Below are 21,689 nucleotides of genomic sequence, written 5' to 3'. Positions count from 1 at the left end.
GACAGGGGCGAAAACATAGTCTCCCCATGCCTTTCGGCTGGTGTAGACAATAATATAATATAATAAAATGTCATGGTTGAGATATTAACAGGTGTAATTTATGTAGAAAACATGAAAGTTGTGTTAACCGCAGACCTATCTTTTCTGCACGAATAGAAAACCCTATGGGCATTGGACATCTGGTGGGGGAACCCATGGCTAACTCACTTCCGGGTTTAAGGACTACAAAGCGTAACATAACATTGTGATGTTTTATGGTTCTCACGTCTAGAGTGCAGCGTTTGCTGGGGTTGAGGACGAGGAATCGACGTAGGATCCCCTCACAGTCTGTGGACATGTAGAAGGGCACGCGGTACTTTCCTCTCAGCACCCGCTCTCTCAGTTCCTGAGGATCGTGTCAATCACATTCCAAAAACAATACATTTGTTATAATGCAAGGCAACAAGAGAACAAGAATCTACTTGCATGAAGCCATTTAATGCATATCTTCAATAACTAATTGTAAGCTGCTTATGGCATAGGCCTGTTTAACATGCTCCTTGTCAACAAAATGGACAAGAGTGCAAAACGTGCTTATACTTCTGAAATTGAGAATCTTTGCCTGGATAAAAACTTGATTTCACATAACGGAATACTACTGTATATACAAGGATTCTGCCTTGGCACATGCTGCAGTGACTCAGTTAACACTTAGCAAGTGTTAACTTGTTGTTTGAGGTAGCATTGAGACCATCACTCTAAAAACATTTAGTTATGGACGAGCACACCGGAAGACATTGAGAATGCATTGGTCGCAGAGATCGCCCGGGCAGGTCGCCGCAGGACTCTTGACACTGACTGGATTATCACATTCTGTAGGTGGTTTGATAGTCTAACAGACACAACTTTTCATGTAACATCATAGAACGCCAAGTCACAGCTTTTAGAGTTACACACTGGCAGAATCAAAATGTTCAGTCTCTTTCTGCCATTGTGGGCCATATCCATCGCCCCATCATCCAAATGGACGAGCCGACACTGATCTCTCACCTCAATGAGGGAACTGATGCTGCTCAGCATTCAACACAATAGTTCCTGCCAAGATTGACACAAAAGCTCAGAGACCTAGACCTATGTGCAGCTGGACACTGCACTTTCTGACGAGTTGCAGCCAAGTGTGAGAATGGGCAACATTATGTCAGACGCTCTGAGTCCTCTCCTCTGCTCCCTGTACAACTGTGACTACTGTATAAGGCCGCGCACAGCTCCAATGTCATCGTCAAGTATGGTGACGACACAACAGTGATGGGCCGGATTGTCAAGGACGACAAGTCTTCCGACAGGGACGAGGTCAGATCATTGACATTATGGTGTCAGGAGATCAACCGCTCTCTCAATGTCAACGAGACCAATCGTGGTCTGCAGGAGGCGGAATAGAGAGCATCTACAGAACGTACTTCATAGTCCGGGCATTTCGGGCAGTATGCTGATGGAATCGTGCACTTTATGATAGAAGGATGACATTTGGTTCACAGTTAGAACATGCCATATGGAACATTTTTGGCTATAAGGCCATCGTAGATTTGTCTTGGGAAGATTGTGGGAGCCAATCAAAGTTGGGCTCTCATAGACTTTACAATACAGTAAAATAATACAAAAGATAAATATGCTTTAAGTAGCATGTGAGGGGTCAAACTAGGGTTTTTTCATGATTCTGAATCCAATGCAAGCATTTGTTTTGCACTAAAAACATTCCTTGGGCTAAAAACGTCCCCCATAAAACTATGGTTTAGTGATGAGTCGTCACTTTTCACAGTTTTGTGGGGGCCATGTTTCAGAAAGGAATGTTTTTCGTGCAAAACAAATGCTTGCATTGGATTCAGATTCCCGAATAAACCCTAGTTTGACCCCTCACATGCTACTTAAAGCATATTTATGTTTTGTATTATTTTACTGTATCGTAAAGTCTATGAGAGCCCAACTTTGATTGGCTCCCACAAGTTTCCCACGACAAATCTGTGATGGCCCTATAGCCAAGAATGTTCCATATGGCATGTTCTAACTGTGTGCCAAATGTCATCTTCTATCATAAAGTGCACGATTTGTGCATGAAACGCTCGGACTATCAGTGGTTGTTGCAGTGGAGAGGGTCAGTGATTTTAAAGACAAAAATACTGTTTTCCCACTTTAAACACAAACATACTGCGTGATGACATAGATAGATCCTTATGAATATAAATGAATCTTGATTTCATTCACCAGTTGGATTCCCAAAAACACACACCTGTTTTTGAGCAATAAAGCCATTTCATGATGTTGATCAAATTTGTAAAGAATTAAACAGAGCAGCACAACCTCTCGTGTCTAGAAAAGTAGAGTATTGATTGAACAAAAACGTAATATGTAATTCAGCTAGTCACTAATTGAGTGAGAGTTCAAAGAAATGCTAATAAACTGCTTATGTGGCTTGTGAATCGGCTATATTTCTGGAAATTTGGAAAAAATCAAAAATCTTTACATGCCCAAACAGGGACATCATGTCGAAAGTGTTTAAGTAAATTCCCAAAGAGCATAGATGTAGCCTTGTATGTTTGTAGAAATCATAAATCACGGCATGTCTAGTATTGCTATCATCATTGAGCCAAAATGTGAATTACGCTATTAACGCTAATGCACAAACTAACTCTATACTTGACGTAGTCTCACGTGGCCAGACTGTTGCCTCCCACAATTTTCAAATGCCTCCGTCATACAGTCTGGAACATGGAAGCTCTGACCACGAACAAGTGATAAAGCAGATGTGAAGCCTCTTCCCCACTTCCGTTTCGTCATTACAGTCGCGCAAATCTATCTAATACAAATAAAAATCATCTAATATATAGCTTGCTGCTTAGCAGAAATGGAAATAAAAGAAATAAATGTAAAGATATTTTCAAATTAATGAAAATTAACAGAAATGCCAGCTTCCGTTACTCGGTTTTAGTGAGGTGTAGTTCCAGACTCTATATAGCTGTTGTTTGGCTACGCGAGACTATGCTTGAAGCATAGAAAAACAACCTAAGTTGACATATGCCTAGTTGTCGATATAGTATCGCCACATAGCCAGTCTCTTTTCACTTGCCTTGAGGTTCTGCCCGTCAAAGGGCAGGGAGCCGCTGACCAACGTGTAGAGAATGACCCCAAGGCTCCAGACATCCACCTCCGGCCCGTCGTACTTCTTGCCCTGGAATAGCTCTGGAGCAGCATAGGGTGGCGAGCCACAGAACGTGTCCAGCTTGTTGCCCAGTGTGAACTCATTGCTGAAGCCGAAGTCGGCAATCTTGATGTTGGCATCGGCATCAAGCAGAAGGTTCTCCGCCTGAGTCATACGAGTAACAATACGGAGTAGTGGGGGTGGGGGTGGGGTTATGTGACAAACAGGGGGATGGGAAAGGAGCAACATTGACGGGGATAGGGTTGGAGGGAAAAGATAGTGGGATGGGGAGGTGCGTAAGAGAAGAAGAGGGAAGGGAGGTTAGAGGACACAAGTACAAAAGTAGTTATGCAGAATGGAAAGAAAGACAAAAAAACAGAAAGAGAGAAAAAGATCATGACATGGGTGAAAGGTGGGGGTGATTCAGATTGCATGTCAAACAACAAAAGAAATACTGTGACTCATATTGTACAATATGTATGTCATGTGCTAAGCGATGTAATGTTCTGTAAGGACAGAAGGCTGTTGCCTCCTCATCTGGAAGCAACAGTGTTTGTCTTAACACTGTTGCTCACACACAATCAGTGATTGTGTGTGATTAAGATGCCATACAGCCCCTTTTCACAGACATGGATTAGGCCTATACTTGTAGATTAAAAATAAATTCACCAGCATTTAAGTCTCCGTTAAATGACATCTCTCACCTTTAGATCTCTGTGGACAATATTCTTCTGGTGGCAGTAGTGGACAGCAGACACAATCTGGAAGATGAGGATAACAGTCCAAGAGGTTAGGGGCTACAAAGTAACAAACTCAGTGTTCATTTAACTCTGAGAGGGTAGAAATGGAACCAAAGGGACCCATACCCATTTGTATGAGTGCAAATCAGTGCTAAATGCAACATAATTCCAAGACACTGAATGACAGAGAGGACGAACCTGGCGGAATTTGGCCCTGGCTTCGATCTCCTTCATTCTCCCATGAGATACGAGGTAGTCAAACACTTCACCTGAATTGGAGGTGGAATAAGAGCTAATCAGATTAAAGCATACTAAAGCAAGTATGATAAACCAATTATTTTAATTATTTGCTGACATCAATCCACATTAAACGCTATAACTTGATCGTACTATTTGATTTTAGAACATTTGTGCAACACTGACTTATTGTGACCGCAGGTTGCAGTTTAGTATGTGAAACGGCACATGCTGACTCCGTCCATCTGGAGGTCTGGACATGTACACCTTTTTACGGTCTATGGGTTTTCCGCTCTGACATCACTGTGATGTCAGGGGAACCACACTGAACAGAATCCCTTTTATGCCCATACATGGAGATCCCTGATGTCATCAATATTAAGCCCATATCTAACAAGACAGATGGCCAAGACAGCCCATATCTGTGTGGCTGGTTTTACAGACAGGGATCTCCATGTATGGGCATAAAAGGGATTGTATGTATGATGTCAGATGTCATAGACGTCAGTGACACTTCCTGTCATAGTTGTCATAGTTGATCACTATTTGATCACTATAGTTGATCACACACACACACACACACACACACACAAGCACTCACCTCCACTGGCGTATTCCATGATTAGGTAAAGGGTCTTATCTGTCTCAATCACCTCAAACAGCTGCACTGTAGGCCAAAACACAAATCAGATTAAAACTATATCTATCTCTTTCATTCATGCATTCATTCAAACACACACACACACACACACACACACACACACACACACACACACACACACACACACACACACACACTCTCATTCATTCATTCAAACACACACACACACACACACACACACACACACGCACGCACGCACACACGCACGCACGCACGTATGTAAATCTCATTCAAAAATGTAAAGAAAGTCTGCCTGTCTTAATACCACTACTACTAATGCAGTGTGGGGGTTTGTTTTGTTTCGTTTTTTTCTCTTCAATCCATATCAGCTTTAGAAAATCCCTTTCCCCTCCCCCCAACCCAATGACCTCCATACCGAGGCCTGAGGAGTAGGAGGCTACAGTACGGTCAGCTGCCGCTCTAAAGCCTATTCACTTGGGCCCAGACAAATGCTTCCGTCTGCTCGCACACATGGCGGCTATTTAGGCTAAACATACACTCACAGAAATGCCTGTACATGTGAGTACTGTAAATGTGAACACACACACACACACACACACACACACACACACACACACACACACACACACACACACACACACACACACACACACACACACACACACACACACACACACACACACACACACACAAACATGCACATATTTTTGTACGCACTGAGATGCGTGTGCCTTACCTATGTTTGGGTGATTTAAACCTTTCATGATGCGTACCTCCCGAAAGAGCTGGGGGGGGAGAAACATGCAAAATATTAGAGTCTGTCCTAGTAACATCCAAATGTACTGAAATGTTATGGTTGTAAATCAGCAGAAAAGAGTGGTGCCTTTGAACATTTCATACATTTTTCACATTGCTGTTTACTCTTTCATTTCATGCAAAATAATCAAATTACATTTGTACAGGAGGTCTTCTGAGGCCGAGCAGTCATGTGAAAACCATATCTGTGGTTAATGTCAGCCCAAACGATTTCACAGTAGCACACAGTTCACAGATGAACTCGAACTTTATAAAGAAAAACATGTGCAGCTATTTCTTTCGGTGGCGACACAGAGCGAGATTTGGTGTCGATGGAAAGACATGGTCCACGTTGTAACTTAAGTGTGTTTGACTGAGAATAGAGGGTTTAAGTGGTTAAGAGTTTCATTCTTGTGAGTCTTTATTGTCACCCGATTCTACTAATTGAATTGTGTTTAGTGTGAAACTTCCTAAGCCACTGGTTGCATGTGTCTGTATTACAGACCAGTGATTACTACCTCCCATTGATGAGAATGCTCTGCCCTCTAGTCTGTCGTACCATTGTAATATACCGTTCTTGGAGCTAAATGCAACAAGACAGAAAAGATGTCTGTGACAGCTCAGGATATTATTCAAAAACACATGAATTGTATCGTCTTCGTCTTTGAGGAGATCCAGGTTGCACAATGTCAATGGCATCACTAAGTCTAGTTTCATTTTTGAGTGGTGACTCAGCGCTCCAATGCTTGACAGAGTGTGTGGGTATGTCCCTATGTCTGTTTGCAGCATGGCCTACAATACCGTTGGGTGACCTACTTTCAAATTGCGCTATTGAGGTGCCTTCAAGTGGCACTGTTGAGCAGCTTAAAGGGCCATTCACTGAAAGCACTATAACTATAACAAGTGGCCACCAAAGGCACCCCTCACTTCACACTGGGTGTGATTTTTAGAATAGCTGTTGGTTTTCACAAATACTGTGAAGGCAAGAGGAATAACTGAGCGAATTGGAGGCAGATTCTGACCTTCAATGCCGTTAGTGTAAAATGCATGGTTCACGCTGAGATTCACTAAAAATCCTATAGACAGCTGGCCCAAATGGCCCCTAAATCTTCTTCATAAGCTGTGGTCTCTTCAGCAATGATGTTCCTGGCCAATGGGAGGAGGAACTGTTTGTGTTTTAATATCAATTATATTTTATGAATCAATTTTATTTGATATATTTTAATATGTATGTTGTATATGTGTATATACTGTAATTTCAGATCCCAACCAGTTGTCTCTCTGTTCATGCTGAGCTGCTCCCACTTAGATTCAGTAATTAATTCCCAGCCACCACTTCCTGAATTGGGCAGAGGAGTGCTAAGACTATTGCTGCTTCAATAGCTTGGGGCCTGGACAATTTTGTTAATCATGTAGTGCAGCATTTATTCCACACAATGATGAAATACATTCTACAACTGAAAGCAAAATGAGATGAACCGAGATGCAAGAGGATGAATGGCTTTCCAGAGTCCCAGACTCAAGGTGTGATGGTATGGAAACCATTATCGCAGGACATTTTTATTTACATTATTAGGTATAAATGCCTAATGTGTTTTTGCCCTAATACTCATGCTAACATACTGTATTTTTGGGGAAAAGAGTGGCGATAACTAATATGGGTTTCACATGGTTTAAAACTGAAATGTAAAATAGACAACAACCTAAAGTTGATCCGGACGGCTAAGCTGCTGATGCAGCCTGATAGCGTGTCGCGGGTTCAATCCCGACAACCTTTGCTGCGTGTGACTCCCCTTCTCTCTCTCTTTCCTGTCAGACTACAGTAATCTATCAATAAAGGCAAAAAAGCCAAAAGAATATCTTAAAAAAAAGATGAAGACAAAAACCAAAGCTTACGAGTGGGGGCTCCGTAAAAAGCTAATGCAGTGGTTCTAAAAGTGGAGTCTGGGGACTCGCAGGGGTCCTTGAGAGGGTTCTTTGGGGTCAACAGCTAAATGTGTTAATATAGCATCAAAATCTGTTTGGCTATTTAAAATAGCCAAATATTTCAAAAGAATCTAGAAAAGAATTGAAGCACTTTGAATATTGATTATTTTTTGAAACATTTTAACAACACAAATCTTCTATGGGGGTCCTTGGCACAACATACAGTAAGTTCAGATGAGTGTCCGTGGCAAAATACCTAGGAAAAAGTTTGAAACTACGGAGCGATTGGTCTCAGCGTAAATCTTATGAGTCTATGGTAACTTGCATACTGTCTACTCCAGTAAAGCACATGCTGTGTCAGAGAGTTAAATGATCTACCTCGGTTTCATATGCAAACTAGAAGCAGTGCTCTTCCGAGCACAGGTCTCCACCAGACTGTGCGTCCTGGTGGTGCAATCCTGCAAACTTTGGAAGCTAATATTAGCCAATCAGGATGGCATATGAAATATCATACGGATCGGACTTGATCACATGACTATAGAGATACTGTGTACCGATTTGCGTGATTTTTGGATAAAATCTCAAGGAGTAATATCCAAAAATGTGTTTTACATAAGTCGGCCCAAAGGTGGCGCTATAAAAGGCTTATGTGAAAAATACAGGGCAAAGGTTTATCCTTAGCTTCTAGGGAGTGCGCTTACAAAGTTTGAAACTGACCGGTGGAGTTATAGGTAAAACCACAAATCGGCCTGTTATAGCGCCACCATGAGGCTGATTTAAAAAAAATTAAGTGGCATTTCTTCCTCGGCCTAGTGGGAACGTGTGTGCGCGATTTCATGATAATTGCACTTTGCGTTTGTGATTTGAGGCATTTTGTTCAAAACGGCTCGATCCCACAAACTTTGGAAGCCAATCTTAGCCAATCAGGATGGAATATGCAAAATCGGACAGATCCGTGTCGATCACATGACTGTCGAGATACTGCCTACCGATTTGTAGGATTTTTGGACAAAATCTGTAAGAGTAGTGCACAGAAATGTGTTTTGCGAACATCGGCCACTAGGTGGCGCTAGTAGCTTGAAAAATTTAGGGCAGAGGTTCTAGATTGGCTTCCAGGGAATGTGTGTGCTCACTTTGGCAGCGACCGGGCCAACAGCGACTGAGATTAGGCGCTCACAAACTGCGAGGACGCACGCACGGACGGACGGACGGACGGACGGACGGACGGACGGACGGACGGACGGACGCACGGACTTTCGGAGGGGAAAACATACTCTCCCTCAGCCTTCGGCTGGTGGAGACAATGATGTACAGCAAAAATGAGTGTCAATTTAACTCTTGAGAGCCCGTGAAGGGATTTCACAGTTTTATAGTCAATATAAGGCCATGGCTGCAACCAACTGGAAAAGATGGTATTTACCAGTACAGTACTGTACTGTACTAAAGTATGATACGTTTTTCTAACCTCTTTTTCTCAATCCTCCCCCTTTTTCTACATGTGTACCTCTGTCCCCTCCTCCAGTGGTGGAAGAAGTACTCAGATTATTTTACTCTGATAAGTAAAAGCACAAGAAAGGTTACAAGAAAGAGCCCTGCATTCAAGATTTTACTCATGTAGTGGAGAAGTATAAAATATATTTTTTAAATGGAAATACATAAGTAAAGTCAAAAGTACCTTAAAAATGTACCTAACCACTTAAACCCCAGCATCCGTATTGTGGGGAACACCTTTTGCAGCGAATAGCAGATGGACAAGTGAGCTTGTCGATCGGATATTCTCAGTGAACGCAATAACAGAAAACAGAAATGACACTAGTATAGAGCTCTGAGGGACTCCGGTCAACCATATAGGGTTTAAGTGGTTAAAGTACAGTACTCGAGTGAGTGTACTTAGTTACTTTCCACCACTGCTCCTCTTTTCGTTCAGTTCATACCCCTCCGTCTTCTTCCTCTGGCAGTGGCCCACGTCACTGTTGCCATAGCGACGCAGGTATTAAGACTAGGCTCTTCCCAGCTTCCCCAGCTGTGCCAGGGGGAATCTTGGGATACAGACTGTGGTGGAAGGACTAGCAATACCACAATGTACTAGAAATACTCTGTTACAAGTAAAAGTCCTGTATAAAAAAAAAAATATATATATATATATATATATATATATATATATATATATATATATATATATATATATATATATATATATATATATATGGCTACTTGAGTAATACGTTCAATTACAAAATGTACAAAACAAATGCAAAAGTATTGCCAGCAAAAATGTACTTAAGGTACCAAAAGTAGAATAGCCGATATACAAGCTCACAATATTTGTCTATGAGATGTAGTGGAGTACAGTATAAGTATAAAGTATTGCAAGATGGTATTACTCAATTAAAGTTAAAGTTACTCAAAGCTGCACTTGCGCTGTGTTTTGTGTTGCATTTTGCATTGCGTTTCGAGCCGCGCTTCGAGCCGTTTCATGTTAGGGGCCACAAGTCCGATTTGGTGTGGCGCAGATCGAAGCAACAGTGCGCCCCTGGCGGGGTCCCTTGGGGCCACATGGGGCCCCTGGTGTGGCTATTTTGATGGCTGTCTTCTGACCAGTGTTGATGCCAAGTTTGGTGCGGATCAGAGCAACGTTGCGCCTCGCAGGTCCCCGTGTTATGTTTGCGACGTCCACCGTCAATCCACCCTCTAGGCAAAAAGTATTGAAGTATATTTTGATGCCAATACTTTTGTACTTTAACAGCGCAGTAGGAATATAGAGCTCCTCTTATAATGATTATATTCTGCACACGTACACCTTCCACACCAAACAAATTCAACTGTATGTACCTTAAACTGGCATATTTTGTCCCTGCGTGTTTTGTTTCAAGACCCTTTCTGGCCGAGAACAAATTTAACCACATTGCAGAATCCAGCATAAAAATCATTTACATCCTCCTGTAATTTGTGACTTCCTCATAAAAGAGCATAAAGAGAGCCATTTTCAGAACTGCTGAGGCCCATTGTTCTCAACAGTAAATTCAGCTCTCAAGCCCACCCCGTCTCTGCCTCTTTACCCCACTATATTTCTCTCTTTCTCTCTCTCTCTCCCACTACATATAAGGGGGCAGATTATGCTAATATGGGCTCTTTCATGTGTTCAGTGCTAAGGATTTTCTCTAGCCCACGGGTATGTAAAGAAGCCGCTATCATCACTGGCCAATTGTCGAGGATTCTCTCCCATCACTAGCCAATCCTTACCTTCTCTTGTCAATGCTGTCCTAAATGTTGCGCCATTGTCTTTTGCCACAAACCAATCATAAAACCTTATCTTGCAACTGTCCAATCACACAAAAGCAGCAGCGATATGAAGGAGAAAACACATAAGGGATTACAGACGGTGTAAAGCGTTACAGTAAACATTATATACGGACAGGTAAAATTAAGTATATCCGCTCAGGTTGGGAGAAAAAATATATATATCATCATCAAAATAAAAATTTGATTATTACTGTATATCAGGGGTTTTCAACTGATTTTTACCCTGGGACCACCATCCTGACCACAATCTGGGGACCACCACTATGTTGTTGGTGGGTCCATCATAGACCCAGCCGACACATTAGTGTCAGTTTTCAAAGAATGTTATTCCCAGTAAAGGGCAGGGGTATCATTTGGCAAGAAGCACAACATTTCTGTTCAGTATAGCCACATTTGAATGCATTAACATTTAACTAGCTAATGAAGCTAACTTTCCTACTAACCCTCAATTTCACAACTCATGTAACATCAACGTAACACTCGTGTTCACAAAGTAACATGCAGCTGACAATATCTTTTTGCAGTCAAACACATCTCACACACAACCATCGTGAACAATGATTTCATCCCTGATTTGCTCCTTCCGGTCTGTTCACTTCTTGCCCAGAGGCACTGTGCATGTATGCCACTACTACAGCAACAGAGGTGGGGAAATCACAATACAGAGATAGAAAGACAGAGCTAGAGAGAGAGAGAGAGAGAGAGAGAGAGAGAGAGAGAGAGAGAGAGAGAGAGAGAGAGAGAGAGAAAGACAGAGCTAGAGAGACAGAAACAGAAATATAGAAAGAGTGAGAGAGAGCGAGAGAGCGAGAGAGAGAGAGAGAGAAAGAGAGCGTAAAGAATATAAAAGGGGGATAATCTAATGAGCAAACTGCAAGTGAGAAATGTGTTTGACCCAAAAATATGCACACAGTATACAAGCATTTTATGGACAAAACAAATCTTTCGAAGGATTAATTTAATTTTGTTCACTTTCAGCTTTTGCTTTCCCATCACCATAAGATATTCCTTGGACAACTCCTTACCCCTAGAATCCTGGATTAAAACAACGAGGGACTGCTGTGGTTTGATGCTAATATGGGAAGACTTGAACATGTTGACACCCGTCATCCATGTTGTCTCCTCATCACTCATGCCAGTCAGCTTGAGTGAGGCAACGCCTGTGCATATACACACCATGCTGAACCTGCCCTTGATACCTGGTGAGGCCCATGTCAACGTCTGTGCATACATACAGTACACCATACATGGGCAACTGGCGGCCCGGGGGCCACATGCGGCCCCCACCTTCACTCAATGTGGCCCGCAGGTTAATACCGGAATACTAATATATTACTGATTTCAGCTGTTACAATTCCAAACATGACCTGCTTCAATTCCGTCAGTCAATATTAGTAGCTTAACACATCTACTGCCTCTTAATCTGAAGGTTGCTTGGTGCCTCGGCGCCACGTCGTTTCCTCCGTCGGCCGCCGCTATTATTTTGAAGGGCCGGAAGGGGGTTGTTTTTGTTTTTTTGGATTATCACTTGACGGCAACGATTACGTCATCTAGTCACATGACAGTGTGGGACAAGAAGAGGCAAGATGGCTGCGCCCTGCCTTGTGCCTTGTTTACATTTAGATCTGCTGCAAAATGTCTCAAAATGGCTATTTTGTTTAAATGAAGTTTCTTTATGGGCCTCTCCATTGACTTAACATTGAGGAGCTTCACTTCGCGTGCACGCCCAACGTGCGTTGTAAACAAATCGCCGACATTACCGATGCGAGCGGGACCGGAGCGACATTAAGTAAGTAATAATATCTTTACTGTATATACAGTAAGATTCACAGTCCTCACCGTCAACGGCGCCATGGTATTAACCCTTTCAATGACGGTGAGGACTGTCAACGGCGGCGAAAAAGTTAATGACTAGTATAGTAGTATTAAAATGTATTTCTTATTACCAATGTATTTGTATTTAGGTTCATAAAGTAAACATGAGTATATAACTAAATGCGTTTGAAATTAGATAAAAAAAAATTACATTTCAGGATTCCAATTCAAAAACAACAAAAGATAATTCGGGATTCCAATTCAAAAGAAGCAAAAATAGCCGATCTACAAGCTCAAAACGCATCGCAGCGCGATGCGTTGCTTGTATGAGATACTAGAATGACAAAGTAGGACGTAGCAATATGTAATGTGGCCCTCTGGAGTGATAGTGGCCCTCGCCATCATCAAAGTTGCCCAAACCTGCAGTACACCATGCTGAAGCTGCCCTTGATACCTGGTGAGACCCATGTCCAACCATTCTGGCTCTGCCCTTCATGCACAACAAACCTTGGTGTGTCCACCATTCAAGTTCAGCCCTCAACATGCTGACCAGCAGAAAAACAAAGCCGGCCCATCAAATGTCCAGCTCCTTGTGATACACAGGACACACTTAAGCATTTACAAAACCTATGCACCACTCATTCTTAGAACAAAACAAAATGTCCACCAGGTTCAAGAACAACGCCAATGCGGTTTGTTTTGTATTTTTTCATTCTTTTACGGTTTTACTTGAATCTCCTGGCAACACTTATTTTGGAGGCAGAATTATATTTTTCCGATGAATTAAGAAGACTAAAAATGGATTGATCTTATAAATGAGTCACTATCGACTCAAGATGACGATTAGCCCAGAGAGAGCAAAGGTCTCCTTTCCCTCCCATCCCGTCCCTAGCACCTGCCAAACCACATCCCATCCCACGAGCCCTCACTCCATCTATTGCTCTCATTCTTGTTCCTTCTGACAGAAAGGTGAGCGGTAAACATTTCCAGAAAACACACACACAAAAACCTGTCAAAGTGTCCCAGAGCTCAACAGTCTTTTCTGTAGATATGAAGCATATTAGGCTAAATTATTACTCCATCATCATAAACAGAAGACTCACCTTTTGTAGGCTGGTTGGATTCAACTGAGTTTTGTCAATAATCTTTATTGCAACCTGAAAGAGACAGGAGTATTTTGTGTAAAACATCAATTAATCTTGAAAGTTTCATTGTTTTATGGGTTAACACCAATTATTTCACACATTCAGTTTTATTTCTAATTTGATAAAGTTCTGTCCCACGTTCTCCTTACAACTCCCTCTATGAATCCCGTTGCCCTCATGCTCACCTCCTTGCCCGTCAGGATGTGGCGGGCCAGTTTGACCTTGGCGAAGTTTCCCTTGCCGATAGTCTTGAGCAGACGGTAGTTGCCGATGTGCGGCGTCTCGTCGGAGCAGGAAGCGATGGAGTTCCTACATCGGGCTCCCAGCGAGCGACTGGACAAGCTGGTGCCCTTGTCTGAGCGGCTGGCTGCCAGAGACACATGCTGGGGGGACAGAGGAGATGAGAGAGAGAGGGTCAGCACCACCAGTAGCACCAGACTGGCTGGGGACCTAAAGCTGATGGAAAACGTGTGTTCTAACAGGCTGCTGCTTGCCCTCTTCTCACAACTGGAGGAGTTGTTGTCATGGTGAGCTGATCCTCACCACAATGAAACTGACCTGCATAGACTGGTTATGTAGGTCCTTAAAAGCACTGGTTCCCAAGCACTGGGTCGGGACCCATTTGTGGGTTTTCATGAATAAAAAAAAAATGCAATGGATTTTTTCAGTAATTTCATAAAGAAATAAATGCAAAATTTGAAAACAAATGTTTAAGAAGTAGTGAATATAGCTGATCTACAAGCTCACAACGCAGTGTGAAGCGACGTGTTGTGAGCTTGTAGATCTCTGTTTTCACCAGTTTGGGTCCCGGGCAAACGTCTAATCTCTCTTTTGGGTCACGGGATAAAAGGTTTGGGAACGACTGCTTAAAAGGACCACACCATATGATACTATATATGCCACTGCTCCTCAAACCTTTTGAATTTCTTTCATCAATTTCTTTCATTCAGCTTTGTACGCCCACGGACCCAAATAACTCTGAGAGGAACATACAAATACAAATGGAACCAAATGGACCCGTAAGGGTCCATTTGGTTCCTAACTAAGGATCATTTACAATAGCTAAGGAAAACCTGGAATCCCCTCAAGGACCCCTGGGGCCCCCTGGTCGATATTGGCCCCCCACATACTTTACATGAACCATCTACTAAAGTCATTGCACACAACATTTGTAAAGACGGGGGGCAGTCTCTGTTAATGCGAGAAGTCAAAATTAGGCTAGTATGGTCCTTTAAGAAACATTTTTATAAAGCATTGTCTCTAAGCAGATGTTTATAGAGTGGGGATGTCTGTGGTTCTCTACCAGTGGGTTTTGATTGAAGAGTTTATTAGCAGTTTGCAATAGAAAAAAAGTACAGTTTCATGACAGCACAAATCACTGGTACAAGGTCAACTAAAAGGAGATCCTAGTAAGCTTTACAGCTTATTTACACAGGAACCACTTATGTATCTCATATAACATTGAAAGACCATAGTACTTTACATAGGATAACATCAATTACAAAAGCAGAAAAAGGGGAGAAAAAAAGGGGGGGGGGGTCCCTAGATGTCAGTAAAGTGGCAATTAAAGGAAAGACCATTACTGCATCAAAAGTAATCAGCAAACTGGTAAAACATTAGCCAATTGTCAAATAATATATTTGCGAAATTTGTGAAAATAACGAATCTAGAAGTGCACAACTAGTCGCAACACACTGTGTTGTGACCTCACAATGTTTATCTGTAGAATTCCTACAATTCCAAGTATTGGTCTGTTTCTCAGACTGGGGGGTCCCCAGTTTAAATCTGATCATTTTGGGGGTTCCCTTCCTGAAAAGGCTGAGAACCACTGTGTCATGTTGTCTCATCTATCATTTTATGTTATTAATATTTTACACATCGATTAGAGACACTATTTAGAGATTTAGTCATTGTACAACCTGACTGATCAGCACGAGACTCATTCCACCATGTCTGTTTGACAAATATATGGGTGCATTTGGACTGGTCAGCTTGGGATTTATGTGAATACCATTTGTTGGACAAATGGTGGCAATTATGGGTTGTGTTATTTTTATTGGAAGTCATCTGTACTAGCTACATCGTGAATATGACTTAGACTGTGATAGATACCCTATACCAGTAAGACTCCCTAATCGGGAGATGAGCGACCGTCAGGTCGCATGTATGTTGTCTGCAAAAAGCAACCTCATGTTGCTAGAAGAGGGGCATGTGAGAAATCAGGGGCGGAGGTTGTGGTTTGTCAGCAAAGGAGAGTGTGTGCAAAGTTTGGCAAGGATAGGGGCAACGGTGGCAGAGATAAGTGTAACTGCGACCTGTTATTGCGACCTGACGGTCGAAATAACAAATACTTTACTGAAAAGCATGGCAGTCTACAAGTTGTCACTTTCACAGCCCTATTGCAACTATTGCATGTTAGCATTACATGTTAATAGTCATCAAACGTGGGTAATGAAGGAAATTCTAATTCTAATTCTGCATCAGTACCTGGAAGTAGCGTTGGAAAACTACAGTACAAATCTTCATGACCCAGGGGCTTGTTGTTTTTTTTATGTCAAACTTCTTCACTCTGCAGCTGTGCTATTACCTTTTAGTACATTCTATGTTAATAGCTGTGCTGATACATGTTACTTAATAGCTGTACTATTACAGGTTTGTATCACATTTTATTTAGCCAGGGGTCTTTGGGGGGTTTTCAGGGGATCCCCAGCAAAATATAGTTAATATAGCATGAAATTCAGTTTAACCACTTTAACCCCACATCATATCTGAAAATAGCCGGCTGCTATTTTCCAAAAGTCTTGAACAATTGTGAAAACTATGGAATATTATTGGAACACAAATCTTGCTATGGGGCCCCTACTAGAACAACATGTTTTCAGATGGGGGTCTGTGGCCAAATACTGTACATATGGTTGTTGTCTGGTGGAAGCCTTTTATGTCCAAACCCCTTCGTTTTGCTATTTTCACTAGTTTTGAGCGACAGCCTTGTATGATGAAGCAGGGCTTTACTTTTACGAGAAAAAAAAACGTACACATTTGAAACTTGGAGATACAAGGTTTCTGCTCGACACTGACGATATACAAAAGGTTTGAGAACCCTGATTTACAGAGTACTTGATGTATTTCAGTGTGAGGCTGCTCCATGTCGTGTGACACATCAAGGCCCTGAAATTGACAAGATACGGAACAGCAGAGAGAGAGAATACAGACAAAGGGGTCAAGAAAAGAAACATGGAGATGAAGGGAGAGGAAATATGAAGCAGTAGGGAAAACACAACCGAAGATGAAAAAACAAATAAATAATGAAAAAGGTGTGGTGGGGGCATGTAATGAGAGAAACTGTCACTATGGGGTATAGGGTTGGGATCCGAATTCAACATTGAGTAACAGGAATTGGTTCCATCACATTTGGAACCGTTTCCAGAATTGAAGCGACCGTGTTAGTTTATGCAGGACACGGGAGTCGTCCCGCCCAGCTGTAGTCAGCTGTCAGTCAGCTCTGTTCTCATTCCTCATTTGCTGGTCATTACGTCACATGACTGCCATACTCCAATCAAAGCTCTCAATCAGTAGCCTAGGGAAGGCTCCTTTAAATACGGCTTGCTTTCTCTACCTATGCTTGGTTTCCTGGCTGCCTCCTCCACCCCAGCCTCCACCTTTGCACGATCAGTTTGGCTAAGCTCGAATACTTGTGATTGTCTGATTAAGTTACATGTCAATGTTGTTAAGCTCAAATACTGTGATTTTGACTAGTTACATGTCAATGTATTGGTATTGTTCTGCTATTGTATCCCTATGGGGGGTATTGCTTATAGCGTTCCCTGATTTTGCTTAGCATGCTAACTGTATAACTGTATTCCATTTATGGAATACATGGTTAAATCTACTTAGACGTGAATGTTCCTGACTAAACTGGTTTCATCGTACTGTCAGAGCTGGTATGTGGACTTTCCGTACCCAGCTATACAACTACAATACCAAGTGGTTCTCAAACTTTTTAGATATTTCAAGGACCGCCATAAAAAATGGATGGGTCCATTTGGTTCCATTTGTACACTCTCAGAGTTACAGATCTGTACGGGTCCATTTGGAACCCCTTCAAGTTACCTTGAACTCACTTTGAGAACCACTACAATAATATGCATGCAATACTGTGTGTGTGTGTGTGTGTGTGTGTGTGTGTGTGTGTGTGTGTGTGTGTGTGTGTGTGTGTGTGATTGAATTTGTTGTGTTTATCAAAAATTAATATTATTGAAAGCCAAAATTAGGTCTATGTATATATTTTTAAAATATAGATAATCTTAACAATCCCATAAATATATGGAATGTATGCAAGAGAGATGGAGAGAGAAATAGAGGAGAAGAGTGTAAAAAGGAGAGCAGATGCCGACACAGTGGTCCCTGGCCTGGCCTATAGGCCTGAGGCGACACACTTCCATCCCCCCAGCATGTCCTCGCTGGCGGATGCAAAGCTTGTATGTCCAAAAGATAACCTGCATTCCAATGGACCCAATGTATAGTTATTAGTCTAGCTCTCATTAATATTTGAATACATAAAACAAAGATAATCAAAGGATACACTTAACCACTTTAACATCAACTATAAAAAATCTTTTAAAACAAACTTAATTGCATCTAGCACAGTACAGTTTTTTGTGTGACACTGTAGAAAGACAAATATACTGTATTGTTTGACAAAAAAGTTGAAAAGTGGAGATACAAGGTTTCTGCCCGACAGCGACGATGTCACGCACACGCGCATGCACACCTCCTTCCCATGGTTCTAGCATCTCTTTCACATGCCCCACCTAGAGCCATGTAGTCTCCACATACCATGCTACTACAGCACTGGAGGCAATGCTGTAGATTAGGTACTGTAGTGTACACTACAGTACAGTATGTTAATCTACTGACTGTATACGCCACGCATCAGGACAGGCATCACTGGCAGTTCACTTCTCCTTCATCACTGCTTTGATAACAGAACATATATGAACACTGTCAGTATGTTAATATACAAGGAAAGGAGAGGCAACTATTTAAAGAGATAATCTATTGTGTCCCCCTCCACCCCTAAACAATTATTATTATTATTATTATTATCAATGGCTACAGCCTGAAAGGTCTGCTGAGAATCAGCAGAGAATGGTCAACTCCAGAAGTGCATGGTTAGGCCATGAAATAACATGATACCATGTCAATCACCCTGCACTGATTTTTTTGTAACATCCATCAAATGCCTTGGTGCACATCCACTTCAGATTCCTTCATATGGCAATCCCTGTGTCACAGACAGACAGACAGACACACAGTCTCACACACGCACGCGCACGCACGCACGCACGCACACACACACACACACACACACACACACACACACACACACACACTCGTTGATGGACAGACAGATGGATGGAAGGATGGATGGATGGATAGGCCTATATACTGACAATATCACACAATATACTGTCAATATAAATCACCATTGTTTCTCCAGTCCCGGCCCTTGTCTTCTGTGTTTGCTTTATGGAGACAGTATGGAATGTATGGCGCTGTCTGGCTGCCACTTGCTCTGGGCGGACGCTGTGTGCAGGGCAGGCTACGCAGCAATGGGCTGCACATCATTCCATGCAGCAGGCCTTCTGCTGCTGCTTCATATAGGGAACTCAACTCATCGAACGTAGGCTACATGGTTATTCCATGTTCTTTTAGGGTTTTTTGCCCGTGTGCCCGGCCCTCTCAGGCCAATTTCTGCCAGCCACACAAGGGTAATACACGAGCATGAAGAAGCCTGTGACATCACTATCTCTACGGCGTTCTAATAAGAGGGGTGACGGGCTGGTATAGCGATCTGCGCATATCCACTGAGTGTTATCGTATGCGGATAGACTCATTCCGGACTGTTTGCCTGCCATCAGCTCTTTCTCGGTATCAGAGCGCTCTGCAAGGATGGCCCGTTTAGTGGAGAACCTGCTCCACTGTCTAAATGTCCATCCATCCATCCAGCACCACGTCCGAATTCCCCTTTACCCATTAACCCATCTGCACTGTCTGTGCACGCGCGCGCTCTCACTCACACACACACACACACACACACACACACACACACACACACACACACACACACACACACAGTAAATAATCAGCCACGCCGTAGTAGGCTACAGCATTTTCTTTATGGGATTTGAAAATAGCAGATCTACAATGCGACGCATTGTGAGCTTGTAGATCTGCTATTTTCACATGCAAACACCCCCCACCTCCCATAAATAGGCTATATAGCCTATCTCAGCCAAAGCCTATGCTATAATTGCACTTACATGGTCAGTACTCCTGTCGTTTCCAGACGGCAACGCAGAACGAGAAGACATTTTCCCTGAGTGAGAATCACTGTGTGTTGTTTACGTGTATAATATTTACAGGACTATATGTTCCACATATAGGACAGCATCCATCCATCCATCCATCCGACACAGACAGGGGCAGTTCCGCAGATGAGAGACCGCACGTCCCAGATCAATCTGCTTCTTCTCCAGCCGGCAGTGAAGCAGTGGTCGAGAGGAGACCTCTGCCTATCATGGCAGCAATGGATGATCGGGGATGTCCTCAAGCGAGATGCATTTCTTCAGTATTCCGTTTGCACAAAATTCGACCGATCAAAAAGCACACAAATGCACCAAAAAGCAGTGTCAGTCCTAAGCATCGAATAATGCTAAAATGCGGTGATGTTTGGCCAAAGCCCAACGTCTCTGTGACGACTCTCCCTCACCACCACCACCTCCCCCTGCCTCATCTCGGCGTATACAAAACAAATACGGTTTCCTCTGAATTTGTGCCGTTTGTCATAATAATGGCGAATATTGTCGTTCAGTTACCCGTCGCCCCTTGCCGTGTGCGACCGTTGCTCTCTGCAGCCGTGTGCGATGTTACGGAGCCTGCCGTGCAGGGAAAAAAGGCCGAAATGTTCACAAGTCGATATTCCCGGCCAGTCAGATGCACCACTTCTCCCGTCAGAGAGATGCTGCTGACAGCCTCCGAACACTACCGAACGCTGCAGCCGATTCTACCGAGCGTACATTTTAGCTTAAATTAGAATAAAGCTGCATCCTCCAAAGATGGCTGGAATTAAATAAAACATTTATAAAAAATATATATATAATACATACAAATAGCAAAATAACTTAAAATCAATGGTTTGGTCAAATTATGTTTGGAAAGCCGAATATAAAAAATAAATTAAAGTAATGAATTAAATGAAATGTTTGCCTTGGGTGGCCCATACTTATGCCCTGTTCAGATAGGCCAATCTGTAAAGGAATGAATAGTTTGGTGAAATTCATATTTGGGGCAATCCAATGATTAATTAAAATGGCAAATACTTTTTATATAAATTAGCCTGATCATGTAATGTGTCAGCAACACTGCATTTTAGTGACCGAAAGATCTAGGGAAAAAAATAAGCATATTTATCAGCTTCTAATGCTACATATACATATGGAATGATAATGCATTATTAGAGGAAAAAGTTGGCTGTAATATTGTGGTGTACATGTATATAATGCTATGCAGTAATCCCTAGTTGCCTGAAGAGGGCGCTTGGGTGTGCTACAAATGCTCAGAGCACACAGTGCTGGTCCTGTACACAGAGATGGTCAGTGTTGAAACACATACGGTATTTCAAATCAATTTATTATTATTTTTGAAACATATATCAGATAATTTCAGATCTTGTATTTAGTGTAGGCCTATCTGAAATACATATGTTAATATAATTCTCAAATTGTAAAATTTTAAACGTTAACACACATTTATACTGTTGAATAAATAATAATAATAAAAGAAAACACAATGGGAGATGGCACTTTACTCTGCCTCTGATTGGCTTATCCACCCTCAGAATGAAATGAGAGAGGCAGTAGGGAGAGTCTTGA

At 42.3% G+C, this 21,689-nt stretch overlaps 1 protein-coding gene across 1 annotated transcript in view; it reads right to left on the bottom strand.

The window, feature by feature from the left end:
- LOC308304189 (MAP/microtubule affinity-regulating kinase 4-like) overlaps nt 1-20,129 on the bottom strand; it is a gene marked incomplete at both ends in the record, with an annotated part of 34,019 nt that extends 13,890 nt beyond the window's left edge. The window contains 9 exons of the mRNA XM_080748750.1: nt 266-385; nt 3,101-3,337; nt 3,877-3,933; nt 4,111-4,181; nt 4,751-4,816; nt 5,508-5,556; nt 13,714-13,767; nt 13,941-14,138; nt 20,079-20,129. Coding sequence (XP_080604876.1) covers nt 266-385; nt 3,101-3,337; nt 3,877-3,933; nt 4,111-4,181; nt 4,751-4,816; nt 5,508-5,556; nt 13,714-13,767; nt 13,941-14,138; nt 20,079-20,129 — 903 coding nt within the window. The remainder of the gene's footprint in view (nt 1-265; nt 386-3,100; nt 3,338-3,876; nt 3,934-4,110; nt 4,182-4,750; nt 4,817-5,507; nt 5,557-13,713; nt 13,768-13,940; nt 14,139-20,078) is intronic.
- Nucleotides 20,130-21,689: the final 1,560 nt, after the last annotated feature.

The sequence above is a fragment of the Nannobrachium achirus genome (genome assembly GCF_963921795.1).
Source record: "Nannobrachium achirus genome assembly, chromosome: 19".
Lineage (NCBI taxonomy): Eukaryota > Metazoa > Chordata > Actinopteri > Myctophiformes > Myctophidae > Nannobrachium > Nannobrachium achirus.
Note: the sequence above shows the minus strand (reverse complement) of the source record. Positions and strands in the feature narration are given on the sequence as shown.